Genomic DNA, 27,037 nt, shown 5'->3' with positions numbered 1-27,037 from the left:
ACTCTTGCTATATGCAATTTCGTTATTCACGTTTTTCATTATTATATACATAAGGACTAAGCTGTTTCCTATCCAAGGGTGGAAGCTTCTGTACATGCACCTTGTTTCCTCCCCCTTCCCCCTGGTCTACTGTGCTCAGTGGCTGTGTTCATTTTGTGTCCTTACTGCCTTAATGATCTATGCAGTATTGTCTTTATCTGTAAATAATTTCTGTGCCTTACGAGCAAGATGTCTGGCAAGAGAAAAACAAAGGAAACTGAGAGTAAAAAGAAGAATGTGAATAAAGACCAAGTGAAGAAAAGGCCTAGGAAATCCCATTCTTCAGAGGTAAATTTTGAAATTCTGAATCAGCTTAATAGAGGAAAATGAAGCACTGACATTTAAAGGGCCAAAGGACTAAATGATTCTACAGTGATAATGCTAATACAGTTCACAAGAGTGCTCAACTGTATGCAAATCACAGTGTGACCAGAGTAAAAAAAATCTCAATCTGATGCACAATTGAGAAAATGGAAAGGATGTTGGCTATATGGATCAAGCATCATAACCAACAGAACAGGCTTTTGTCTGGGCTGTCATACAAGAAAAAGAGAATGAGTTGTATGAAGATCTGACAAAAGATGACAAAAGTAACTGACACCTGCAGGTTGTGGATGGTTCGATCAGTATAAGAGTTGCTATGCATTCCACAATCTCAACATGACTGGCAAGGTTGCAGTGACAGAATTCATGAATTTCTTTTCAAAGCAAAGATAGAAACAGGAGAAGGTTACACACTTAGGTGTTACAATCAGAAGTTGAAACTGCAAGTCAGGTTTCCAATGAGAGATACTTGAAAAAGTAGCCTTCAACCTCCTATGAGTCTTCAACTTGAGCATACCACCTAAAGAAGGTGCGTTTAAGTTGTGGTTATGACATGTTAATCGTGTTTATACATATTGAATATATGATTTACTATTGTTATGCCTTAATATGTACAAAAAATAGGTGCATTTTCATTTAAATGAATCTTGAAGAATCGGAATCTTGCTTGTTTGAGAACACAGTCTATTATCTCATGTTATAAGCCTCCCATTTCATGCATTTTCAATGTCTGCGGTGATTCTTGAGAGTGCATTCTCCATGTATAATAAGAGTTACCTGTATTTTTCTACCATGCAACAACCATTTTAAATTGATAAACCGATTGTTGTATTTACTATGTAGTTTCCTTTTCTTTGAATTGCTTGTTGTTACTATACACTGATGACATACTTATTTTCAGTACAAAATGCCTGTGCTATTCATTAGCATTCATTACTGTGGTTACCATGTTATTCTTGTTGTTGTACTCCTCATTCCTGTGTTTCTCAAAATTGTAATTATTTAGATTTATTTCCTTGAATTCTAACAGTTGTGGATGGAGTTAGTCTTCTGCAGTTTATAGCATATATATTGTCATGCATTTGCAATTGAAGTGTTGTTCTTATTATATTTATCTCTTTTAAACTGTAATGACAATGGATAGGAAATCTAGACAAAAACTCTACAAATGTTAAATAATTTTTTTCTATCCTAAGTGTCAATTCCATTCCTCTATAATTTTATGATTACATTGTCTGCTTACATCTCGATACTTAGATCTAAACTTATCAACAGTGTCTCTTGCTGGGATGATGAAACTACTGAAAGCCTATGTCACTGTCCTATTGTACTGGCTCCCCAAAGGCCCCAAAACAAATGTTTCATTATGACCTATTGCTGAGCGTTTCACCATGTTATAAAGTTGTTAGATGCCTGTCTGATATACTTTTTAGCCTTTACAGGTAAGAGCACATCTTTATTAAGAACAGTTCATAATATAAAGAAAAAATTTCAGAGCTTCATCTATATCTCGTTAATCTCTTAACCAGTTTGGATTTTGTGTCTCTTCTATCAACTGCTCAATATATATAGATGATATTTTTGCAGTATAGAGGTTCTCATTTTGAGTTTCAAGATTTCATTACAAAGATCAATGCACTCTTGAAGTGAAAGAGGATAATCATATTTCTTTATTATACAATGAAACCTGTGGAGAATTCATGACTAAACAAACACACGTAATAACCATAGTGATAGGTTTTAATAAGTAAATATTTCATCCTTTTCATAAATATTAATCAAATTTTTCATCAAAATAAATATTTCATCAAATTTTTAATAAGTAAATATTTTATCTTAGGACATCATCAGTACAGTTAATTCAAACAATACTAGGATTAACATACAGTTAGGGCGCATGATTACAATGGAAACCCAATATGCATGCAGTAGCGTGTTATAGAATTAAATTAAAATATAACTGGAGGGGGGGGGGAATTACATTAAAATAACATATATAAAAAAATTATTTTACACAATTTTGTATGACAATTTCCCATACTTTAGGAATTAGGAAGAAGGTTTATTTTATCTAGAAACAGGTGTAACAAAAAGAGATTCAGGCACTTTGCTTACCCTGTTTCAATTGAAGTTTGCCTAGTAAGTGCTTCTTCTGTGCTGTCAGTTCCCCGTGAAGGAATAAGACTTTATTATGGTTTATTACATGTGTTTGTTTAGTCATGAATTCTCCACAGGTTTCATTGTATAATAAAGTCTTATTCCTGCATGGGGAACTGACAGCACAGAAGAAGCACTTACTAAGCAAACTTCAATTGAAACAGGGTAAGCTACGTGCCTGAATCTCTTTTTTAAAAAAGTGCAGATGCGATAAACTCATTGTAACTTTTGCTAAACTAAAGGAAGTTATCAAATCACCTCACCAAGTGCTCATAAAATCTATCAGAAAGCAAGCGATTCCTTACTGCTTAATCAGTTAAGAGTTTCTAAACATGAATTGGCAACAAATAATTTAAAAATTACAGAATTAGAAGCAGAATTGTCAAATACGTTAAATCAAGTATTACTACAAGTGATTATTAGTGTCTCAAAAATTTTGATAAAAGTAATATTAATCTACATAAAAAAATGGCTTAATTTGTTAAATCGATCTAAGAAAAATACCAACAAATTACCGACTGAAAAATGGGTTGTCAACTTATCTAACAGTCCACTAACAGAAGATGAATTAAATGTTCTAGCAAGAGGTCATAAGTTTGCCATTTCACCTAAATGCTTTCCATATTTAGATTTTATACACAACGTTGAAAGAAACATCAGCCATCTTTCCCGTATTGAAGCCAGCAGACTTCGTTTCGAAATAGCCAAAATAATCTATGATGCCAAACCTTCGAACTTAAATATCCCCCCCATCAGAATTGAAAGCTCTTACCTTCTTAAAATGTAATAAAAACATAATCATCACCAGAGCTGACAAGGGAAATACCACTGTGGTTCTAGATATCAATTCATATAACCGAAAAATGAATTTACTTCTCTGAGATCTAAATACTTATGCCAAACTTGATTATGATCCAAAAAAAAAGACAGCTCAAGAAACTGAACAAGTTACTTGATGAAACCACTTCCTTAGATGAAGAAACAATAAAAAAAACTCAGGACATACCATGCTAGACCTCCTAAAATATGTGGCTTACCTAAGCTTCACAAGATTAACGTTTCACTCAGACCTGTCGTGGATTCTATTAGCAGCCCGACTTACAAGTTATCAAGATTTATATCTAATCTTCTCCGTCCTCACATAGACCACTCAGCCTCATCAATTAAAAATTCCACAGAGTTTCATGCAAAAATAAAAGACATCCAACTGTTTGAAACTGACATGCTAATTAGCTTCGACATTGTCTCCCTCTTGACTAATATTCCCCATAAGGAAACGGTAGACTGGTTAATTCAAAAATTTCCATCTGATATTGTTGAATTTTAAATTTGTTATTATGTCTGGTTACTTCACTTGGAAAGAAAAAAATTTAGAAGCAAGAGGAAGGAACAGCAATGGGGTCTCCCTTATCGCCAAACTTAGCAAACCTGTTTCTAGAATACCTTCAAGAAAAAAGTTTCACGTTTAAACCCAAGCTAAAAATCTGGCTACGATATGTCGATGATGTCTTTGCTTTCTAGGGTCATTCCGAACAAGAATTACACCTGTTATCTAGATAAAATAAACCTTCTTCACCCTCGCATCAAATTTACGCTAGAAAAATAATCTCCACAGGGTATCTCCTTTTTAGATTTACACATTCAAAAAAGAAGATAGTTCCATCTCCACTTCTGTCTATCACAAGCTGACATTTTCAGGTTGCTACCTTCACAATTCTTCTACTCATCATCCATCTCAAAAATTTGGCATCATTAAATCATTAGTAACCAGAGCATACAGATTCTGCTCCTCTGAAGAATCTCTAAACCAAGAATTGGAAATAATCAAAAATACAGCTGTACTAAATGGATACAATCCTAAAAAAACTCAAAAAATCATCAGTTACTTCCCCACACATCAACCTAGACAAGAACAAGCCCATAGGATTCCCATACCTTATGTCAAAGGCATCTCCGAACGTCTTTCAAAAATTATGAAGAAATACAAACTTGCTACTACCTACAAACCCATCAACCAGATCTATAACTTGTTACCTTCTCCTAAAGACAAACTCTCACCTCTGATGCTACCTGGTGTGTACGAGGTTCCATGCTCCTGTAAATTGTCTAACTATAGACAGACAGGTAGATCTGTTCATAAAAGCATTTCGGAACATCAAGACGATATCCGGCTTATCAAACCACAGAAATCTGGCCTCGCTCAACGTGGAATCGAAAATCCAAACCATAGGATCCATTGAGAAAAGTCGAAACTTTTACACAGATCTTTATATAAACATGAACATTTATATAAAGAAAGTGCAGAAGCCCTACTTCACAGACCAAATCTAAACTAAAACGTTCTTTCTATTCCTAAAGTATGGGAAATTGTCATACAAAATTGTGTAAAATAATTTTTTTATACAGTTATACCCAGACTTACGTGAATCCGGAGTTATGCAGTTTCTTATATGTACGTATTCCCGTCCCACTTCACCACTAGTCGTATCTTTCAGGCACTGGCCGCATTCGCCAGTGTTGCACATGCTGTGAACAAGCACTGATGTGTTTCGCGCATTCTCCATTCATACACGATTTTTATAGTGCAACTGTTTAATGTTATGTTCTTGATAAAAATTTAAAAAATAATAATATCATCCAAAAGAAGCAAGTCCGATTCTTCTACAGCTAGCAAGAAAAGAAAAACATTGACTTTGAAACCGTGAATCCGGAGTTATGCAGTTTCTTATATGTACGTATTCCCGTCCCACTTCACCACTAGTCGTATCTTTCAGGCACTGGCCGCATTCGCCAGTGTTGCACACGCTGTGAACAAGCACTGATGTGTTTCGCGCATTCTCCATTCATACACGATTTTTATAGTGCAACTGTTTAATGTTATGTTCTTGATAAAAATTTAAAAAATAATAATATCATCCAAAAGAAGCAAGTCCGATTCTTCTACAGCTAGCAAGAAAAGAAAAACATTGACTTTGAAACCAAAACTCAACATTATTAAGGATTTTGAAGGTGGAATAAAAATTTGTGAGCTAGCAAAGAAGTTTGATCTAAAGGAATCCACAGTAAGAACAATCATAAAAGAAAGGTTTACAGATTTTGGAGGACATAGATTCTAACGAGGAATGAATTGTAGCCACAAGGCAAGGAATAAAAAAATCATTAGCTTGCTACGAAGAAATTTTGCGTGACAAGAAAAAGACATTATGCCGTCAGACGAATCTATTAGATTTTATGAAACCATCGACATCGAAATAACTTTCTTTTTTTTTATGTACGAAAAACTACAATTATGATTATATTTCTTAAAAAATATAGGTGTTTTTGTAAACCTTTGGCCCCAATCGTATGTTTGTATATATAAATTACATGCAAAATTATACCCCGAGTTACGCGAATTCGACTTACGCACTTTTTGTTGGTCCCACCTACTGCGTAACTTCGGGGTTTTACTGTATATGTTATCTTATTTTAATGTAACTCCCCCCCCCCCTCCAGTTATATTTTAATTTATTCTATAACATGCTACTGCATGCATATTGGGATTCCATTGTAATCATGTGCCCTAACTGTATGTTATTCCTAGTATTGTTTGAATTAACTGTACTGACGATGTCCTAAGATATTCAGGATAAAATATTTACTTATTAAAACTTATTACTGTGGTTATTATGTGTGTTTGCTTAGTCAATCATGTTTCTTTTTTAGACCTTATTTTTAAACTGAAATATCTACAGTTGTTTGTCATAATGACCATTTTGACAATGTGAGAGCCCATGATCTTGAACAATCTGGGTGGCTAATATACCATCTCCACTAAGTATCGGATCCTCTAGAATAGGGATGCACAGACCATGGCCTTCCATTGATTTGCTGGCAGCCCGCCTCACCGTGTATTATTTTCACTTTAACAAGTTATACGATAGGTAATTTTTAAAAATGGTACATGCGCAAAGCAAAGTAGCTTTCTTGCTTTCAGGAATTTTAATATTTGTCTTTCCTATTAAATTATTGTTTATGGAGAAGTCACATAAATTTATCCTTCATTATGAACAATAAATGAAAGATAAAAACTGAATTGTGATGAGCTGAGAATTAAAGAATATATTACTTTGTTCTCTCATCATAACATTTAGATTTAAAAACATCTCTTATGACAGTATTTATATAATGTAGACCAAATATCTCGGATAAGTATAATTGTTTTGTGGCTAGTAGATTTAAATTGTATTTCCAGAGTGCTGCTTGAGACTAACTTATGCAGGAACTACACATTCATGTGTAGTTCCCACATTCTCATTGTTGAATCTTCATTTTTGTAACTTATACTTGTTTAATTTAAATTTCATACCAATGATGCCCTTCATGACTGGGTGAAAATTCCATAAAATAAAAAATCTCTCACATAAGTCCTCCATTGCTTATTATTGTGGCAATCATGTTTACTTAAATTCCTGTTCTTCAAAATAAAATTGAGAGATCAGTGTTCAAAATCATCCTTTAAGAAAGAAAATCAAATGCTTAGGTTAATGGTCAGGGCAGATTAAGAGATATTATAATAACCATTAAAAGATTAAGTGGCAATGGGAGAGGTGTACTGCAAGAAACAACACTCAAAATGAGCAAAAATGCTATCCAGATGGTAAGCTGTAGGAAAAATAAAGAGATGGCTGGTTCAGTGATATAGAAAAGCTCAACAGAGAGAGAGAGAGAGAGAGAGAGAGAGAGAGAGAGAGAGAAAGAGAAGGGTGGGGAATTATTACTATTATTTGGGGGGGGGGGGTTCCTCCAGCAGTGGGCAGAAAATGGCTGAGAAAAATAGAAGAGTGAGTGAGTTTTTATTATTTTTATCATCGTCATTAGACCTCCACTGAGTCAAAAGACATCATGAGAGGCTCCACAGTCATGTATATAGCTAATCAAATCATGACTTAAAACTTTGCAGTTTCCACATTCAATACTCTCAGACAATACATTCCACTCACCAATACAAAAAATCTGCTCAATCCCATGCTTACGCCTTTCTTATACAATTTTCAGGGATTGTCTCTTGATTTACCTACATAATTTAATTCCTTCCACATTAATCTAGTAGCAATCAGTTAATAACTTATATACCTCAATCTTATCTTCCCCTCTTCCTCTACCTATCCATGAGAATCTGTAATTTTACTTCCACAGTCTTTTTTTTTTTAATTATTATTATTATTTGACACCTCCAGGGAGTCCAAAGACTCATCGAGGGAGGGCACCTGCTCTACAGCTCTGTCTCAACAACTCAATCCACCAACTGACTGCAACTACACCAACGCCATCTACTGCCACTAGTATTTTCACAGACAACACAAACATCCATGCCCACAGCAGGATTTTCTTTGCAAAACTGTAAAGATATGACACCACTTTAGCCAATCATCTCTGAATGTTTTCCAATATATCCTTATTCTCTGGTGGCCAAATCTGACTACCATAATCCACATGCAGCCTGATCAAGACCTTAAACAAGGAAACCATGACCTCATTACTTCTACATCATTGCCATAATCCATTGTATATTTTAACAATTTTAGCAATGTGCCCTCAAAATGTTAGCTCCTTATCTACAGTCATTCTCAGATATATTTTCTTCAACTCCTGTAATATATCCCCACCAATTTTATACTCTGCATCCCATCTTGGTCATATAGTACTGTTGCAGCATCCTGTACAACCCTTATGGGTACATATCAGGAAACTGATGATCATGACTTTACAATATTGAAATGGAAACTCCACTTACCTGTCCTCTCAACGTAGACCCAAAACATTCACAAATATCCATGCCTAGAGTGGAATTCGAACCCATAATGATCTTCTGGTTCAAGAATTCTGACTATCCACTTAACTAAGTTGACAAAATCTCCACTATTGTGACATCACTGAGTAAAATATGGATGAATAAGTTAAAATGTTTTAATTTATGTGTTCAGTGTTTTTGATTCAAGTAAGTGCAACCAACTCTAGGTTACACAAAGCTGTTTTACAACATAAGGAAGAACCTTGTTACAACAATCACTTATGTAAAGTAGGAATACTGCTGTACTGTATTATGTTGGTCATACTGTGCATGTGTGTGTTAACATCTCCATTAACCAGCAAAGTGAAATATTTCTGAAGTCAATTTTTAAAAAAAACAAACATATTTTTAGGAAAAAACCTATGTATTTAATTAACCATTAAAAAATGTTAGAAAATATGAAATTTGACTTGGCCCTGGCATGATTCTTACAAGCATCATACCATCTTACCAAATTAACTGGACAAATTTGTAATTAGAAATTTTAAACAGTATACAATTTTTACTTTTTATGCAAATAGGCATTTATGCAATTAACTGCTATGGTCTGTATTTTAATACAGATAATATTTAACTGCAACTTTGAATATATATGTATCAAAAGGCTATGCCATCTGAACCATTTTTATTTAGCACTTGTTGTAATTACTATATGGATATTATGAATTATATTGTCCAATATTATTCATATTGCCAAATCAAATCCCAAATTTGATTTTTAATATAAATTCTTTTTCCCCTTCAAAATACAACAGGCTTATAGCATATAGAACAAACTCCCAAAATTCCAAACCACTTTGTTATAGGTTTGTGAATAAACCAAAACATTATATTAAAAGCAAATCAAGATTACTTGAATAGCAGAATAGCTAAAATTTTAGTTCTTTTGGCAAAATCAACTAAGTGCATTAAATCATGTGACAATTTCGATAAATGATAAAATATCTTGCTGCTGGCACCCATCGAACACTAGCGTCCCTGACAACCGCCCCACTGTGAAAAGGTTCCTATGCCATTGGATATGAGACTGCAGTAATAGAAACGGGAAACACACAAATTCATAATTGCATTGTCAAAAAGACCTGATAAATATATAAATCTGATAGCATAAAATACTGAAGCATGTATTATAATTGAAAGAATCAGAGTCTAATCTGTAAACCAAAACCATGCATGATTATTATTATTATTAACATCTGACTTCCATGGAGTCGGAGATTCATCATGGGAGGTACACACTATTGCACACAATGCTCATCCAAATGTGCTTTAAACTGATTCAATGTGTCTACAATCGCAACACACTCACCAACCACTCTCCATGCAAAGAAAACCTGCTCCTCATTCCTCTGCTCACACCCTCCTTATACAGTTTCCAGCGATAGCATTCTGTTCTATCCCCCTTTCCCATTCTATGAAAAATCTCTTCCATGTCAACCATGTTGATTAATTTTGATGGTATATATTAGAACACAAATTGATAAGTAAATAATTAATTTATTGACTTATTGCTATTTTGCTGGTATTCTAACCAGCATCTTCAGAGCACAATAAACAGTTTGTCATGGTGTCGAGACAACAACAATCTGATGTAATGATGGGACTGGTTAGAACAATTGTAGCTACAACACAAAAGCTAAAGTCCTAACTGGGTGCCCTCTATGTTTAATTTTTTTGAAGAAGTGCGAGAGATAACAGGTATTAGTTATGTCTTAAGATAACCATCTCCCAAATCATAGGCAAATTTATACAGCCATGCTTGTTGAGGTTCGGAGTATGTTTCAAGGCTTCTGTTGATTCTAAGAACAATCTCTCTCTGACTTGTAAAACTTCTGTGTGGTACTTTAGTTTTCTTTAGTCTTTAGTAATCTTTAGCTTTCTTCCAGTATGGAAGAAAACTAAATCTGTTCTACCACTCCAGATAAAGTACTGCACAAAAGCTTTTACAAGTCAGAGAGATTGTTCTTAGAATCAACAGAAGCCTTGAGACATACTCTGAACCTCAACAAGTATGGCTTTATAAATTTGCCTAAGATTTGGGAGTCATCTTAACAATCATCTTAAGACATAACTAATACCTGTTATCTCTTGTGTTTTTTTTTTTAAATTAAACATAGAGGGCGCCTAATTAGGACTTTAGCTTTTGTGTTGTAGCTACAATTGTTCTAACTAGTTCCATTGTTACACCAGATTGTTGATGTCTCGTGCACTGTGACAAACTGTTTTTAGTGCTCTGAAGATGCTGGTTAGAATACCAGCAAAATATAAACAATACGTCAATAAATTAATTATTTACTTATCAGTCTGTGTTCTAATCTATACTGTCAAAATTAATCACCATGCATGACGAACACATAAGCCTTTCTACACATTCCATGTCAACCTTATAACAACCCCTGACTAACTTATGTCTCAATCAAATCTCCCCTCTTCCTAATATTCATGAGGCTCTGCAACTTACATTCTCTCAATCTGTCCTGATACTCCACATTCTAAAACTCTGGAAAGTGTCCAAAGAAGATCCACAAAGGTGGATCTTCTTTGGACACTTTCCAAGATATCCTTGTCACACAAAAACCCAGTGACCAAATCTGTGCACAATAATCTATATGAGACCTGATCAAGGCCTTATATAATGGCATCATAACCTCTCTATTTCTGCATGTTAGAGCCCTCTGCATCATTGCCATTATCCGATGTGACGTCTTCACAACTTGTGCAATGTAGCCCCTGAATTTCAGGTCCTTGTCCTAGATATCTCATCTCCTCTGCTTCCTTTAAAATTTCCCCACCAAGTGCATACTTTGCATCCCATCATTGCTTACCAAATCTCAAAACCTTACACTTGGCAACACTGAACTGACAGTTCCACTTACCTGCCCATTCATGCCATCTATTCAAGTCCTCTTGTAAGGCCATAACATCTACTTGACTCTGCATTGCTCTCCCCAGTTTTGCATCATCTGCAAACAGCTGTATATCACTAATTAAACCCATCCCAATATCATTAACATACAAATTAAACAACAATGGCCCCAAAACTGATCCCTGCGGCACATCACTAGTGACCATTCTCTTTCAGGATACTGCACCCCCATATACAACTGTTATTGAAATATTTTATTATTTTAATCTATAATCCTCAGTTTTATAAGATTTCTCTATAAAAATTATTTTTAAATTCCGAGTTCTTTTATTTATTATTTCTTTGCAGGTCTCCGATTGGTGCAATGACCTCTTTTTTTACTATTTCTTTCAGAATCAAAAAAAAAACACTGACTCAAAACCAAAATAAACACATTTAATAAAACAAAAACTACACACACACACACACACACACACACACACACACACACACACACACACACACACACACACTTCAAACAATATTATAACTACAAATATATTAATTATATAATACGTTTATTATAATAAACGTAAAATATTATATTACGTTTATTATAATAAACGTAAGTATAACTAACTACAGAATTAATTGGATCCAAGGCCTTTTAAAAATAAACTTACACTTAAGACTAGACTAAACACTTTGTTTGTACAATGACAAAATGTTCACAGCCAGTTTCTCTCTCTCTCTATGTCAAGGCCCGTTTCCAAAGATATATGACTTTATTCTTCATTTTCATAGGATCCTTTCTCATCACTCATGTAGCACACATTAATTCTTGATGACTCAATTCTGTCTCCTTTCCAATAGAAATAATAGTTAGATCCGGTGTCCTTAAGACAGATGAAACTCCCTAATCAGAGTTATCTCGAACATTCCTTTAGAACATAAATAGCAATTTCTTCTTTTATTCACTAATGCTTATTGACAGTCTTAACTCTCCCACTTTAAAATTATACAGTTTTATGATTCCCTTTTCGGAATCTACTAATGATCTCCCAATTAGCAATTCCTCCAATATTTCTTTTAAAACATCTATAGCAATATTTTCCTTTTATTTACCGATACTTATTCCACATTAAAACTTCATAGTTCAACGATTCCTTTTTCGGAATCTACTATTAATTTTCTTCCGACTGTCACATAAAAAAAAACTTAATTTTCTCCAAATCTAAATGTCTGCCGGCCTGTGTCTAATTTCTTCGCAAATGGTCTCTTGTTAATACCTGTTACTTCGATACAGAAATCTCTCCTTGTCAGCTGTCAATGACACATCAAACTTCTCAGCGAGCATGCGCACTCCTTGAACGTGGCAAGCAAAAAACTAAATACAATGGCTGACACGTTGTCTCCGTTAGCGACAAGAGAATGTCTTCATAAAACACAACTTAATATTTTAAACTACAATAAAATTGTTTAAAGTAACACAACTATTCAAATCTGGTAAGTACATAAATTTTTAACTGCTTTACATATCACTTTGACAAAATAATTTCAATAACAGGCACATCGCAAGTGCCGACAATGCATGTTATGAAACCAAAACTAATAAACATACTAACATAAACCAGTTGTAAAAATATTCAGAATTTTAAATTATGATTATATTTACACAACATTCTGATACCTATCCGACTAACAGCCAGTTACTGATCGAACTCAGAAGTCTGTTATCTAATCCCATTTGTTTCAATTTATTTAAGAGATTGTCGTGTGGCAGTCTATCAAAAGCCTTCGCAAAATCCGTATTTCTCACCTTATTATAGTATATAAGTAAGTTAGTGAAACATAATCTCCCCTTAACAAACCCATGCTGATAACCACAGAGAATATTGCTGTTATCAACCCATTTCTGTATCCTACCTCTCACCAATCTCTCCAGTACCTTCAACCATAACTCTAGATATATAGACCTGGTCTACAATTTCAAGCTACAGTCTTATTGCCACTTTAATGCAGTGGAACAAGTCTGTAATAAAAAATATGAAAGCTTAAATCTGGAAATCAAAATCAAAAAGAAAATAACAGCATTTATGGGACAGTTGTGATATCATCAAATCAACTTCAGAAAAAAAAAGAAATGGGATGGGGAGTTTGAGCACATAGGAACATTGTTATCCTATTTCTGGATTGCTTGCTATTTTTAGAATTTATGCAATCCATATCTTATTCCAGCAGGTCTTAACTATTTGACTTCTGTGGATCCCCACTGAATCACTACTGGAAGCAGCAGTCCCCTATAATTTTCATAATTTGAACCTCAGGATAATAACACAAAAATATGCAACAAGCAAATACACAAATTATAAAAATAAATATAAAATTTTATAAAAAAAAATTTTTTTTTTATAAAAACAAAAATATAAAACATTTAATTCACTAAAGAAAAAATATACAAAAGATATATAACAATCATACAAGAATTTTATAATTTTAATGCTGCACCTCAGAAACTTAATTTTTTTTAATATTTGGTTTTATTTCTCAGTGTTAAATTCTGGGGTCAGAGTCAACATTTCTCGAGTGGTTTCAGTATTTATTTTTAAGTACATAAAAAAGCTCTTTCACATTTCAGAAATAGGTGGTGAAGAATGGAAATGCTTTTTACATATATATATATTTATTAATATGCTGGGATAAATGAATCAATTTCCTTTAGAGTCACAGCCCCTGAAAGACCACAGGTTAAGAAACAACACTGTCTTACATAATATGGTTCCAGCCTTTTTGATATTCTGTCTGTATTAAAGCAATTAGGTTTAGAACAATTATATACAAAATAAAATAATGCAAATTTCCATAAATGTGTATACATATATAAAAAATCCACCTTATTCTCATTGACAGGATCACGGTATAAAACTTTCACTATTTCTCCATTTTTGGCACTCTTGATGTGGATAGGAGTAGCTTGGTCTGTCACTTTCTGAGAAAATTATGAAATATATCTCTTTACTATTATATATCATTAAGAATTAAACTAATTAATCAAACAATTATATGATGTAAATGGAGTATATATATTTAAAGTCAGAAGTTAGAACTGAAGGACGTAAAAGAAGATAGTGTGATATAAAATCAAACTATTGCCCTGTATATCCTTTAGTAAGTTATTTTTATTTATTTATTTTGCTAGGTCAAAAACAAAATCTACTTGACAAGAAATTATATTCTTCTTTTCATCCTCTACCCAAGTGAGAGAAACAGATTACACATGAAATATGATGACTAAATTACTTGTTCCTGTATATCCATAATGCAAATTACCTGCAATATACATATCCTTTCAGACATGGATATTGCAGTGAATTATGGGAAGAAACACTATCAAGATCAGTTCTCGCTTTTAGTGAGATCTCATCAGTAAGTGAATTCAATAGTAGAAAGTAATATTTTCACATGAGTAGCAAAATGGAAAATTATGTCATTAAATATCGGTTAGCAATACTTGTTGCAAGTTTCTAGTTGTAAGGAAACTCTACATGCAAGCCAAGAATACAAGAATATAAATTCTGGTATGTATCATATATTTTTCCTGATCCAGCAAAAAAAAAAAAAAAAAAAAAAAAAAAAAAAAAAAAAAAAACATGTTCTAACTATCTCTTATCTAAGGTATATTCAACCACTGACTTATCCCTCACTATCTCCAATGGAGATAATTTTAGTGGATCTGATTCAAGCATTTGACAATATCCAGCACTCCCTTTCTCTTCCATATTCTCAGATAGATAAGCTGAGGTGGGTGAAAAAGTTGCAATCCATCATTCAAGGAGTTTATGCCAATATACCGGTCTTTTATTTCAATCAGTTCCATTGAACCCAGTCAAAATACAAAGAAGGGTCAAACAAGATTATCCTTAAAGCCTGTTGTTCATTGCATTGGTTGCAAGAGGTTTTTTTTTTTCCCCCAGGAATTCAACAACCCATATCCATGTAAGGATAACAATTTCATCAGTCATATAGGAAAAACAAAGAATTACCACATACAGTTAATGTAGAGCACTTACACAATCCTAGAATTGTGTAAGTGCCCCACATTACACGATCTCAACTATAGAGAAAATAATTCAATATGTTCCATGGACCAAATGATGATGATGACAAGACAAAGATAAAAATTCACTCAAGGTAGAATCTTGAAAGCATTCCCTTTGGATTGATCCCACAAGAGTGAGAGAGAGAAGAGCCTCTCATCATACTTGGAATTTCCTTTTTCATCTGTCCAATAGTTAAGAATTCATTACATAAAATATACATAGAAAAAGGGAGACAGACATGGTTGGATGAGAATGACGTTCTGACAGGAATAGAGGTAGAAGGGTATGATGGTTTTCATGAAGATAGAAAGGGAGTGGTGGAATGCTATTAATGATAGAAAAGGAGCTATGTCTATATAAGATAGAGATGTAAGTGGGCTACAGTGGTAGTTGTTCTGAAGCAGAATGATGTGAGAGAGGTGAACAAAATGAAATACCGAGTTGGATGTTGCTAAAGGCCTGGTAATGTGGAGGGTAGAGATCATAAAATGAATATAATTGGTAATTAGTTTACGGAATTAACAACGCATATAAAGTACATTAATTAAAGGTAACTTTAATAAATAACTTCTATATTTCGGCAACGTCACGTTGCCATCTTCAGGAACATAAAGATATGGTATGTGCATGCAGGCACTAACAAAAGCAAATGAGGAAGAAAGCAAGAAACTAATATTGTTCCTAAAGTCCTATGGGCTAATTTGGTTGACTTGGCAGTTGGGCTGAAGTTCTCAAAATGTAAGTCTCCCAAATTTGGGGTAGTTTCACGCACCCAAATTTGTTGAGGTTAGGAACGTTTTTTTAGAGCTACTGAAGATTCCTTGAATAATCTTTCGTATTTAAACTTGCTGTGGTGTATTATTTTTGTTTTCTTCCAACGAATTCTATGGTGGGTATCTAAGGCATGGTCTGCCAGCCCAGAACAGCTGTACTGGTGAAACTGGATGTAGTCTTTGTGTTCTGAAATCCTGATATTTGTTGTTCTGCCTGTTTGACCAAAGTAGGACAATTTGCAGCTGCAAGGGACCTGGTATACACCAGGTAGGTCTAGGGGAAGTGGTGGGTCTTTGGTAGAGCGGATAAGGGATGCCAACTTTTTATATGGTCTGTAACAAGAAGTAAGGTCATATTTTCTGAGGATATTGGTTATTTTTTCAGAGGTGCCTTGGATGTAGGGGATGGTGATAGATTTGGTGTAATCTTTATTGTGGAAGGGGGGTTGTGGTTTACTGGTTTGAGTATTTTTTGGATTTTTTTGGGGTTATAGCCATTGGCTAAGAAAGTGTTGTGGATGTGGTTTAGTTCAGTAGTTAGGGCCTTGCCATCTGAGCAGATTAATTTTGCCCTGTTATATAGTGTTTTCATAACCCCATATTGTTGTGAGGGGGAGGGGGAATTGCTGGTGAATGTATTTGCCAGTATGGGTGGGTTTTCTGTAAACAGAGAAAACCAAGATCCATCAAGCTGGCGGGTGATTAAAAGTGTCTAGGAAGAGGAGGGTGTTGTTTTCCTCTTTTTCTAAAGTGAACTGGACTCTGGGGTGTTGGTTGTTTAAGTGTGTTAGGAAGGAGTGGAGTGAGTCTGAGCCATGTGGCCAAATAGCGAACACATCATCCACGTAACGAAGCCAAATAGTGGATCTTTGTGGGGCGGAGTTTAAGGCGTTCTCTTCAAAGGTCTCCATAAAGAAATTGGCCAAGGGTGGGGAAAGTGGTGAACCCATGGCTGTCCCCTCTATCTCTTTGTAGAACTTTCCGTGCCAAACGAAATAGCCTGAGTTCATTGTGAACTGAAATAGGGCTGAGATATCGGGAGGAAACTTGGCTTGGATGAGCTCTAGGGTTTCTTTGAGTGGGACATTAGTGAATAGGGAGGAGATGTCAAAACTGACCATTATGTCAGTGTGTTGGAGTGAGAGGTTTTCTATACTGGCTTTAAAGTGGGCTGAGTTTTTTATGTGTGATGGTGTGTTGCCAGTATAGTGTGTGAGCGTTTTGGCTAAATGTTTGGCTAATTTATATGTGGGGGAAACAATGCCATCCACTATGGGACGTAATGGCACATTTTGTTTATGTATTTTTGGAAGTCCATATAATCGGGGGGGGGGGGGGGGGTAGAGTTATAAGGTTTTAGTTTGTTAGTGACTTCCACAGGCCAAGAAGTGACTTTCTTAAGGAGTCTGTGGAGAGTTCTAATCTGAGAGCTGGTAGGATTATATTCAATAGGGAGGTAAGTAGTACGGTCTAGTACTAAAGCATTAAGCTTACCTTTGTAGTCCTTTTGATTTAGCACCACAGTGGCGTTTCCCTTATCCGCTTTGGTGATTACTATTTTTTTTGTTATTCTTCATTTCTTGTAGGGCTGCATATTCGTCTTTGGATAAGTTAGTTTTTGGAAGTTTGGCTTTAGTGAGAACACCGACTACATCCAGTCTGACGTTGTTGGCGATATGGTTAGGCAGGTTGTGAATCCCACGTTCTATTTGGATCATGATTTCTTCGGCAGGTATTCTTTTAGGAGCTAGGGCGAAATTGTGACCACGTGCAACTGCGGTGAGTGCCTCAGGCTTTAAAACTACAGACGAGAGGTTGACTACTGTGTTGAGTGGCAGCTGTGGTAAGGAAGTAGAATTCTTTATCAGGTTTTTGTATTTTTTCAAGTGCCGACTTCGTATTTTTTCGAACTCTTTTCTTGCCGATGTGCATGAGACGTCATAAAGTATCGTCCAAAGATCATGGCCGAGTGTATTCGAAAGCTCTTCCTCTAGCGCCCATACGGTTTTGTTTACGTCGGCAAGGAGAACACGCGTCGCGGTAATTTGTTCTCTTAACAGGGCGAAGCTAGTGCGATTATAAATGCGGCGAGCTTTTTGTGAAGTAAAACGGTGCTTCAATTAGTGATTACCTTGTTATCCCTGCAGCATATCAGGAACGTCAGACGATTTAGTTGTCTGGATATTTTCAACCTCATTTTGCTGTATTGACTGGCCTTTCGTGTGATGGAATCTCCGTGGATGATCAAAATTCTAGTAGCAAGGCTTATACATCGGTCATACATAACTGGTAATTAGTTTACGGAATTAACAACGCATATAAAGTATATTAATTAAAGGTAACTTTAATAAATAACTTCTATATTTCGGCAACGTTACATGTTGCCATCTTCAGGAACATAAAGCTATGGTATGTGCATGCAGGCACTAACAAAAGCAAATGAGGAAGAACGCAAGAAACTAATATTGTTCCTAAAGTCCTAATGGTGCCCTCTGGTGGGCTAATTTGGTTGACTTGGCAGTTGGGCTGAAGTTCTCAAAATGTAAGTCTCCCAAATTTGGGGTAGTTTCATGCACCCAAATTTGTCGAGGTTAGGATCGTTTTTTAGAGCTGCTGAAGATTCCTTGAATAATCTTTCGTATTTAAACTTGCTGCAGTGTATTATTTTTGTTTTCTTCCAATGAATTCTATGGTGGGTATCTAAGACATGGTCTGCCTTATCTTCAGCAGCTCTAAAAAACGTTCCTAACCTCAACAAATTTGGGTGCATGAAACTACCCCAAATTTGGGAGACTTACATTTTGAGAACTTCAGCCCAACTGCTAAGTCAACCAAATTAGCCCACCAGAGGGCACCATTAGGACTTTAGGAACAATATTAGTTTCTTGCTTTCTTCCTCATTTGCTTTTGTTAGTGCCTGCGTGCACATACCATATCTTTATGTTCCTGAAGATGGCAATGTGACGTTGCCGAAATATAGAAGTTATTTATTAAAGTTACCTTTAATTAATATACTTTATATGCACTGTTAATTCCGTAAACTAATTACCAGTTATGTATGACCAACGTATAAGCCTTGCTACTAGAATTTTGATCATCCACGGAGATTCCATCGCACGAAAGGCTTGTCAATAGGGCAAAATGAGGTTGAAGATATCCAGACAACTAAATCATCTGACGTTCCTAAAACGCTGCAGGGATAACAAGGTAATTCCTAATTGTGTTAAATTGAAGCACCGTTTTACTTCACAGAAAGCTACGTGCATTTATAAGCGCACTAGCTTCGCCCTGTTAAGAGAACAAATTTCTGCGACGAGTGTTCTCCTTGCCGACGTAAACAAAACCGTACGGGCGCTAGAGGAAGAACTTTCGAATACACTCGACCATGATCTTTGGACGATCCTTTATGACGTCTCATGCGCATCGGCAAGAAAAGAGTTCGAAAAAATATGAAGTCGGCACTTGAAAAAATACAAAAACCTGATAAAGAATTCTACTTCCTTACCACAGCTGCCACTCAACACAGTAGTCAACCTCTCATCTGTAGTTTTAAAGCCTGAGGCACTCACCGCACTTGTACGTGGTCACAATTTCGCCCTAGCTCCTAAAAGAATACCTGCCGAAGAAATCATGATCCAAATAGAACGTGGAAGTCACAACTTGCCTAACGATATCGCCAACAACGTCAGACTGGATGTAGTCGGTTTTCTCATTAAAGCCAAACCTCCAAAAACCAACTTATCCAAAGACGAATATGCAGCTCTACAAGAAATGAAGAATAACAAAAAAAAAAATTGTAATCACCAAAGCGGATAAGGAAAACACCACTGTGGGACTAAATCAAAAGGACTACAAAGGTAAGTTTAATGCTTAAGTAGTAGACTGTACTACTTACCTCCCTATTGAATATAATCGTACCAGCTCTCAGATTTAGAACTCTCCACAGACTCCTTAAGAAAGTCACTTCTTGGTCTGTGGAAATCACTAACAAACTAAAACCTTATAACTCTAGACCCCCCCGATTATATGGACTCCCAAAAATACATAAACAAAATGTGCCATTACGTCCCATAGTGGATGGCATTGATTCCCCCACATATAAATTAGCCAAACATTTAGCCAAAACGCTCACACACTATACTGGCAACACATCATCACACATAAAAAACTCAGCCCACTTTAAAGCCGGTATAGAAAACCTCTCACTCCAACACACTGACATAATGGTCCGTTTTGACATCTCCTCCCTATTCACTATCAGAGGAAGAACTCAAAGAAAACCTAGAGCTCATCCAAGCCAAGTTTCCTCCCGATATCTCAGCCCTATTTCAGTTCACAATGAACTCAGGCTATTTCATTTGGCAAGGAAAGTTCTACAAACAGATAGAGGGGACAGAATATAGAAGTTATTCATTAAAGTTACCTTTAATTAATATACTTTATATGCGTTGTTAATTCCGTAAACTAATTAACAGTTATGTATGACCAACGTATAAGCCTTGCTACTAATAAAATGAATAAGCAAATTAGCCAAGCAAACAGGAAAAGGGTGATCATTATGGGTGATTTTACTTATGGCAATATATGTTGGGATGATTAGATAGCACCTGGAAGTAAAGAAAATTAATTTCTCGGTTTTGAAGGAACAACTACATCAGGCAACATGTAACAGAGGGCAAACGAATATTGGGGGTCTTGGATTTGATCATCTTATCAGAGAATGTCATAAATGAGATGTCAAATCTCTCTCCAGTTTGTAATTGTGAACATGAAGTGATTATCGCGGTGGTTGGCAGCCATATGAGGACTTCTGTGAAGAAAGGGCATATGTGTAACTGCAAGGCTGGTGATTATGATAAGCTCAGGAGACAGCTTGCATATGTAGCATGGAATTGCTACATCTGCAAGCTGCTGATAAGATAAGTGTGAAATGGATGAATGAAGAGATTAAGCATGCAGTACAGACAAAGAAGACAACATAAGTTGAGTAGCGATACGTAATTCCATGAGGGTCACAAAGGACAGGCATGGAAGATGACTTTGCTGTTAAGGGCATCAAAAGTGCAGTATGAGCAGTGGTTAGCTAATAAATTATATATAAAAAAAAAACCTAGGAAGTTCTTTCAATATGTAGCCAGCACAAAAAATAAATAAAAATAATAATAATAATAATGATTACAGTAGAATAACATTGATTGGAGAAAATGGCATAAGGATACTATGGTGGATATAGTTAAGAAATTTAATGCGCAGTTTATAAAGGTCTTTCATTTTTTTGAATGTGATATCACAGTTTGAGATCAGTGGAATAGGAGGAGATGACTGACTGTGAGTGAGCAAAAGGTATGGGGTGGGGGGGGTTAGCAAACTTGACATTAATGAGGCTGTGGGACTTGATATATCACCATGTATTTTGAAAGAATGTGCCAAGGAGTTGACATCTGACTTGGCATATATTTAATATGAATCTTACAATGGATCAAGTTCCAAAGGAGTGCAGGAAGGCAAGATTATACTGCTTGATAAGGGATGTGACAGAACTCGCGCATCAAATTATACTCCAATCTGTGTGTCAGCTGTTGTCGTTAAAGTGTTGGAGAGGCTAGTGAGAACCAGGATTCAGAATTGGATTAAAAACAGTGGTATTATCTTTGATGGACAGTACAGATTTGGTAAAGGTAGGTTATGTTTTAGTAATCTGCTTACTTATTACAATAAGATGGCAGCTGCACTGGACAAAGGAGATGGATATATATTAATATACTTAGGTTTCACAAAGGCTTGTCATAGATTACCACATAAGTTGATAGTTTAAACTAAAGTGGATGGGGATGAATATTAGACTAGGGCATTGGATTGGAGATTAGCTGCCTGATAGATATCAACAAGTTGTGTATGAGGGAGCATTATCCTAGAACAGTGCTTCCCAAACTTATGGATGTAAAGGCCCCTTTGGAAAAATTAAAATATTTCATAGCCCCCATCGAAAAAAAAATCTTAATACAGACATATATTATTATAATATTTATTGTAATTATATTCAATACAAAACATACACAGCAAATACTGCAAAAATCAAATGCAAATATTGCATTTTTTGCATCTTACATATACATTTGACAATACACACTTAGTCTTAAAACATTTTAAATTTGTTTTCATTATTTCATGGTTTCCCCCCCCCCCCCCCATAAAGGATGTGTGTCAAACTGTAGGCAATAGCCTACAGTTTGGGAAGTACTGTCCTAGAAGAGGAAAGTTGGAGGCTATTGAGAAGAGTGAAAAATAACAGCGTAGTCAATCAATCATTCAAAATTTGTGAATGATCAATTGTCCATATTCCACCTTGATTTTTAAAACTATTCTTATGTAGCCACTGAAGATGGTCTGTAATATTCAGACTGAAATATTTGGCAAATTAAATAATATTCTTGTGTAAACGTGTATATATTTTATAATCCTAATGTCACAAGTATCTTTAAAGAATCAAATTTTACTCATTCACAGGGAAAACTTCACCAAAAAAAACGGTAAATTAGGTAAACTATCAGTAACACAAGGTAAGTTGTGAGCAAGGATCATCTTTCTGAAAAAAAAAAATGCCACGACAACAAAATTATTCCTAATTTCGCTAAGATTAAAGAAACCATTAAATCTCCTGGAGCTCATAATATTTACAGGAACACCAGTTTATCTTTAATCCGTAATCAACTTAGAGCAGCTAAACATGATCTTGCTATTAACATTCATCAAGTTTCTGATCTCCGTACCTATATCTTCACAAACTTAGAACTACAGTTCTGAATATAGCTAAATGCTCTATACAACATTCATATAAAAAACAGAATCAACATCTAAACTGCAAATATGGTGTTCTTGTTTCTAGACAAATCAAGCCATTCCAAATTCCAGATAATTGGATCGTCAAAGTATCTGGTCACCCTTTAACTAATAGTGAAACACTCATCCTCTCAAAAGGACATGAATTCTCTACAGTCCCTAAAAAGATTCCATATCTAGATTTCCTAGTTAACATCGAACTGAACCTCATTCATTTTTCAAGTGAAAAAGCTAATGCTCTCTCCGTCTAGAAGTTGCTTCTTCACTACTTAAAGCCAAGCTTCCTCCTTTGAACATATCTCCTTCTAAAAAGAAAGCGCTACATTCCTTAAGAAGCAACAGTCACCTCATCATTACTAAAGCTGACAAGGGGAAAGCGACAGTAATTATGGACTCTTCAAACTATAGAAGAAAACTTTCCCTTTTACTTCGAGATCGCTCAACATACCAAGAACTCAATCATGATTCAACCACCAGACAACTGAAGAAATTAATGAGGTCATAAGTTTGGATGTAGACATGATTCAAAGGCAAAAACTCATTTTGCAAGGCCGCCTAGGTTTTATGGTCTACCTAAAATACATAAGACAGATATTTGGCTATGCGATAAGTAGGAGAATCAATACAATCCACTATAGGGATTGTATTGATTCTCCTACTTATCGCATAGCCAAATATCTAGCTAAATTAATGAAATCACACATAAGCAACTCATGCTCTTTTTTGAAAAACTCTTCGGATTTCTTAAATAAATTTAAAAAAATATTGCATTACAACCTACATATCTTATGGTTAGCTTTGATACCATAAGATCTGTAACTTCTCATTTATTACAGAAAGAACTTTTGACTATCAAACATCACATGAAGCTAAATGGCTTCTCCGAAAAGAGTACACAACATCTTTTCGATTCTTACAATCCAACACAAAACAGCAAAGATTCAATATGCCGAGTCCAAATTCCTTACATTTCTGGGATTTCAGAACCAATTTCAACAATTCTGAAGAAATACGATCTTTATATACAAATGTACCTCTCAAAGAGAATTTAGAATTACTTGCTGACATCTTCCCACAAGACATTATAAAGTTATTTGATTTCGTAATGCACTCTGGATATTTCTTATGTCAAAACAAATTTTACAACAACCAAGTGGAAGGAACAGCCATGGGAAGTCCACCTCTCCTGCTCAAGCCAACTTTTATTTGGAACATCTAGAAGAAGTCCTGTTCTCATCTATATTCCCTCAACCATCCTTTTGGGTTAGATATATAGATGGCATTTTTGCTGTATGGCCTCATAACAGAGACTCCTTACCTTCCTTTTTAAGCAGTATCAATTCCTTACATCCTCATATAAAGTTTACCATGGAGATTGAAAAAGACAACGAGTTATCATTTTTAGACGTCCTCCTCATCCGTTCACCTTCAGGTATTCTTATAACAACAGTTTATAGAAAAACAACTTTCACAGGTCTTTATTTTCTCAAAGAATTGCCCATGATCCTTGTCAAAAAACAGGAATCATAAAATGTTTAATCCGACGAGCCAAAACTAATTGTTCAACTTCTCGTTTATTACAGAAAGAACTTTCGACTATCAAACATCACATTAAACTAAATGGCTTCTTTGAAAAGAGTACACAACATCTTTTCGATTCTTACAATCCAACACAAAACAGCAAAGATTCAATACGTTGAGTTCCAATTCCTTACATTTCCGGGATTTCAAAACCAATTTCAAGAATTCTGAAGAAATATGATTTAACAGCCATACACCTATTAACAAATTATCCACCCATTTTCCTTCTTCTAAAGATAAAAGCTCAACTATGTCTCTACTTGGTGTATATCAAGTTCTGTGTAACCATAATCTTTCCTACTTTGGACAAACTGGATGCTCTATAGAAAAAAGAATTCAAGAGCATCAATCATCCATTCAACACAACAAACTCGAGAAATCTGGATTAGCTCAGCACAGAATAGAAACAAGCCACAACATCCTTTAGTCCAAGACTCGCCTCCTACACAGATGTCACTATAAATTTGAACGTTTATTTAAAGAAAGTGTGGAGGGCTTACTTCAACGACCTAACTTGAATCGTAATGACTGTATATCTGTATCAAAAATTTGGGAAAGTTTAATCAGGATAACACATTAATTTTTTTTTTTAAATTTCCTATATTAGTCTAATGTTATTTAAGATTATTACATGAATTTCTGAATTAATATCTTTAATTTAATCATGACTCTGATAAAAATTTTTTACTCTTTTAATACTTAGCAATATGACATCATGTGTCTCGTTCTATTTGTGAATGATCAATTGTTCGTATTCCACCTTGTTTTTAAAACTATTCCTATGTAGCCACTGAAGATGGTCTGTAATATTCAGACTGAAATATTTATCAAATTAAATAACATTCTTGTGTAAACATGTATATATTTTATAATCCTAATGTTACAAGTATCTTTAAAGAATCAATGTATGAATGTATCCCAAAGGCTGAATAAGGTAGGTGTAAAATGGATGAATGTGGAGCTTAAGCATGAAATTTGGAAAAAGAAAGTACTTCGGAGGAAGTGCAAGATGAATAATGGTAATTAGTCACACGAAGAATATAAAGAAGCCAGGAGAGTGACTCAGTTAGTAAGGAAAACAAAAGTAGAGTATGAGCAGAAATTGGCAAATCAGGCTAAATAAAACCCTAGAGAGTTTTTTAGATATGTGGCAAGTAGAAGGAAGAATGATTATGGAAAGATGAAGTTAAGGGATGAAAGTGGTAGAATGGTAACTGCTGCAGAAGACATTGCTCAGGTATTCAGTGATCAATTTATAAGTGTGTTTCATCTTGATCAGGGTTGAATCATGAGGAACTTAAGTTAAGAGGATAGCTTAATTGTGAGTGAGCAGGAAATTTGAGGAAATAAATAACCTTGATGTTAATAAGACGATAGGATTTCATGACATATCACCACGCATCAAAAGGGAATGTTCCAGGGAACTGGCAGTAGCACTGGCAAGCCAGTTTAATAAGAGTTTTGCAACAGCACAGGTTCCAAGGGAGTGGAAGGAGGGTAAAATTGTTCCACTGCATAAGGCTGTAGTTTAAAATTATAGGCCAGTTTGTATATCTGGAGTTGTGAAGGTCCTGGAGAGATTGGTGAGAAGTGGAATACAGAAATGGGTTGATAACAGCAGTATTCTCTGTGGTTATCAGCATGGGTTTGTTAAGGGAAGATCATGTTTCACTAACTTATACATACACAGTGGTGTATTTGGATTTTGCAAAGGCTTGTGATAGACTACCACATGACAAGCTTTTAAATAAATTGAAACAGATGGGATTGGATAACAGACTTCTGTGTTGGATCAGTGACTAGCTGTCAGATAGGTATCAGAAAGTTGTATATGGGGGGGGGGGGGGGTGCAGTATCTCGAAAGAGAAAGGTCATCAGTGGTGTGCCGCAGGGATCAGTTTTGGGGCCATTGTTGTTTAATTTGTATGTTAATGATATTGGGTCAGGTTTAAGTAGTGACATCCAGCTGCTTGCGGATGATGCACAGTCAGGCTGATGTTAATGCCTTACAATGACTTGAATAGATTGCATGAATGGGCAGATAAGTGGAACTATCAGTTCAATGTTACCAAGTGTAAAGTTTTGAGATTTGGTAAGCAATGATGGGATACAAAGTATATACTTGGTGGGGAAACTTTAACAGAAGTAGAGGAGATGAGAGCTCTAGAGAGATGAGAGATGGTGGACAAGGACATGAAATTCAGGGGCCACATTGCACAAGTTGTGAAGACATCACATCGAATAATGGCAATGATGCGGAGAACCCTGACATACAGAAATAGAGAGGTATAATTCCATTGTATAAGGCCTTGATCAGGTCTCATATGGATTATTGTGCACAGATTTGGTTGTCAGGTTTTCATGGTGGCGAGGATATGTCGGAAAGGGTACAGAGAAGATTTACAAAGATAGTCTTTGGAATGTGGAGTACGAGGACAAATTGAGAGAATGTAAGTTGCAGAGCCTCGTGAATAGGAGGAAGAGGGGAGATATGATTGAGACATATAAGTTAGTCAGGGGTTGTTATCAGGTATACATGGAAGAG

At 35.3% G+C, this 27,037-nt stretch overlaps 1 protein-coding gene across 1 annotated transcript in view; it reads right to left on the bottom strand.

Annotated features, from left to right (window-relative positions):
- 5PtaseI (inositol polyphosphate-5-phosphatase A) overlaps positions 1 to 27,037 on the bottom strand; it is a 458,282-nt gene that overhangs the window by 194,612 nt on the left and 236,633 nt on the right. The window contains exon 10 of the mRNA XM_090393013.1: positions 14,092 to 14,187. Coding sequence (XP_090249139.1) covers positions 14,092 to 14,187 — 96 coding nt within the window. The remainder of the gene's footprint in view (positions 1 to 14,091; positions 14,188 to 27,037) is intronic.

This window comes from Typopeltis vanoorti, chromosome 5 (assembly GCF_054136105.1).
Source record: "Typopeltis vanoorti isolate ZY-2024b chromosome 5, IOZ_Tvanoo_1.0, whole genome shotgun sequence".
Classification (NCBI taxonomy): Eukaryota; Metazoa; Arthropoda; class Arachnida; order Uropygi; family Thelyphonidae; genus Typopeltis; species Typopeltis vanoorti.
The sequence above is the reverse complement of the archived record's forward strand: the minus strand, read 5'-3'. Positions and strand labels throughout refer to the sequence as shown.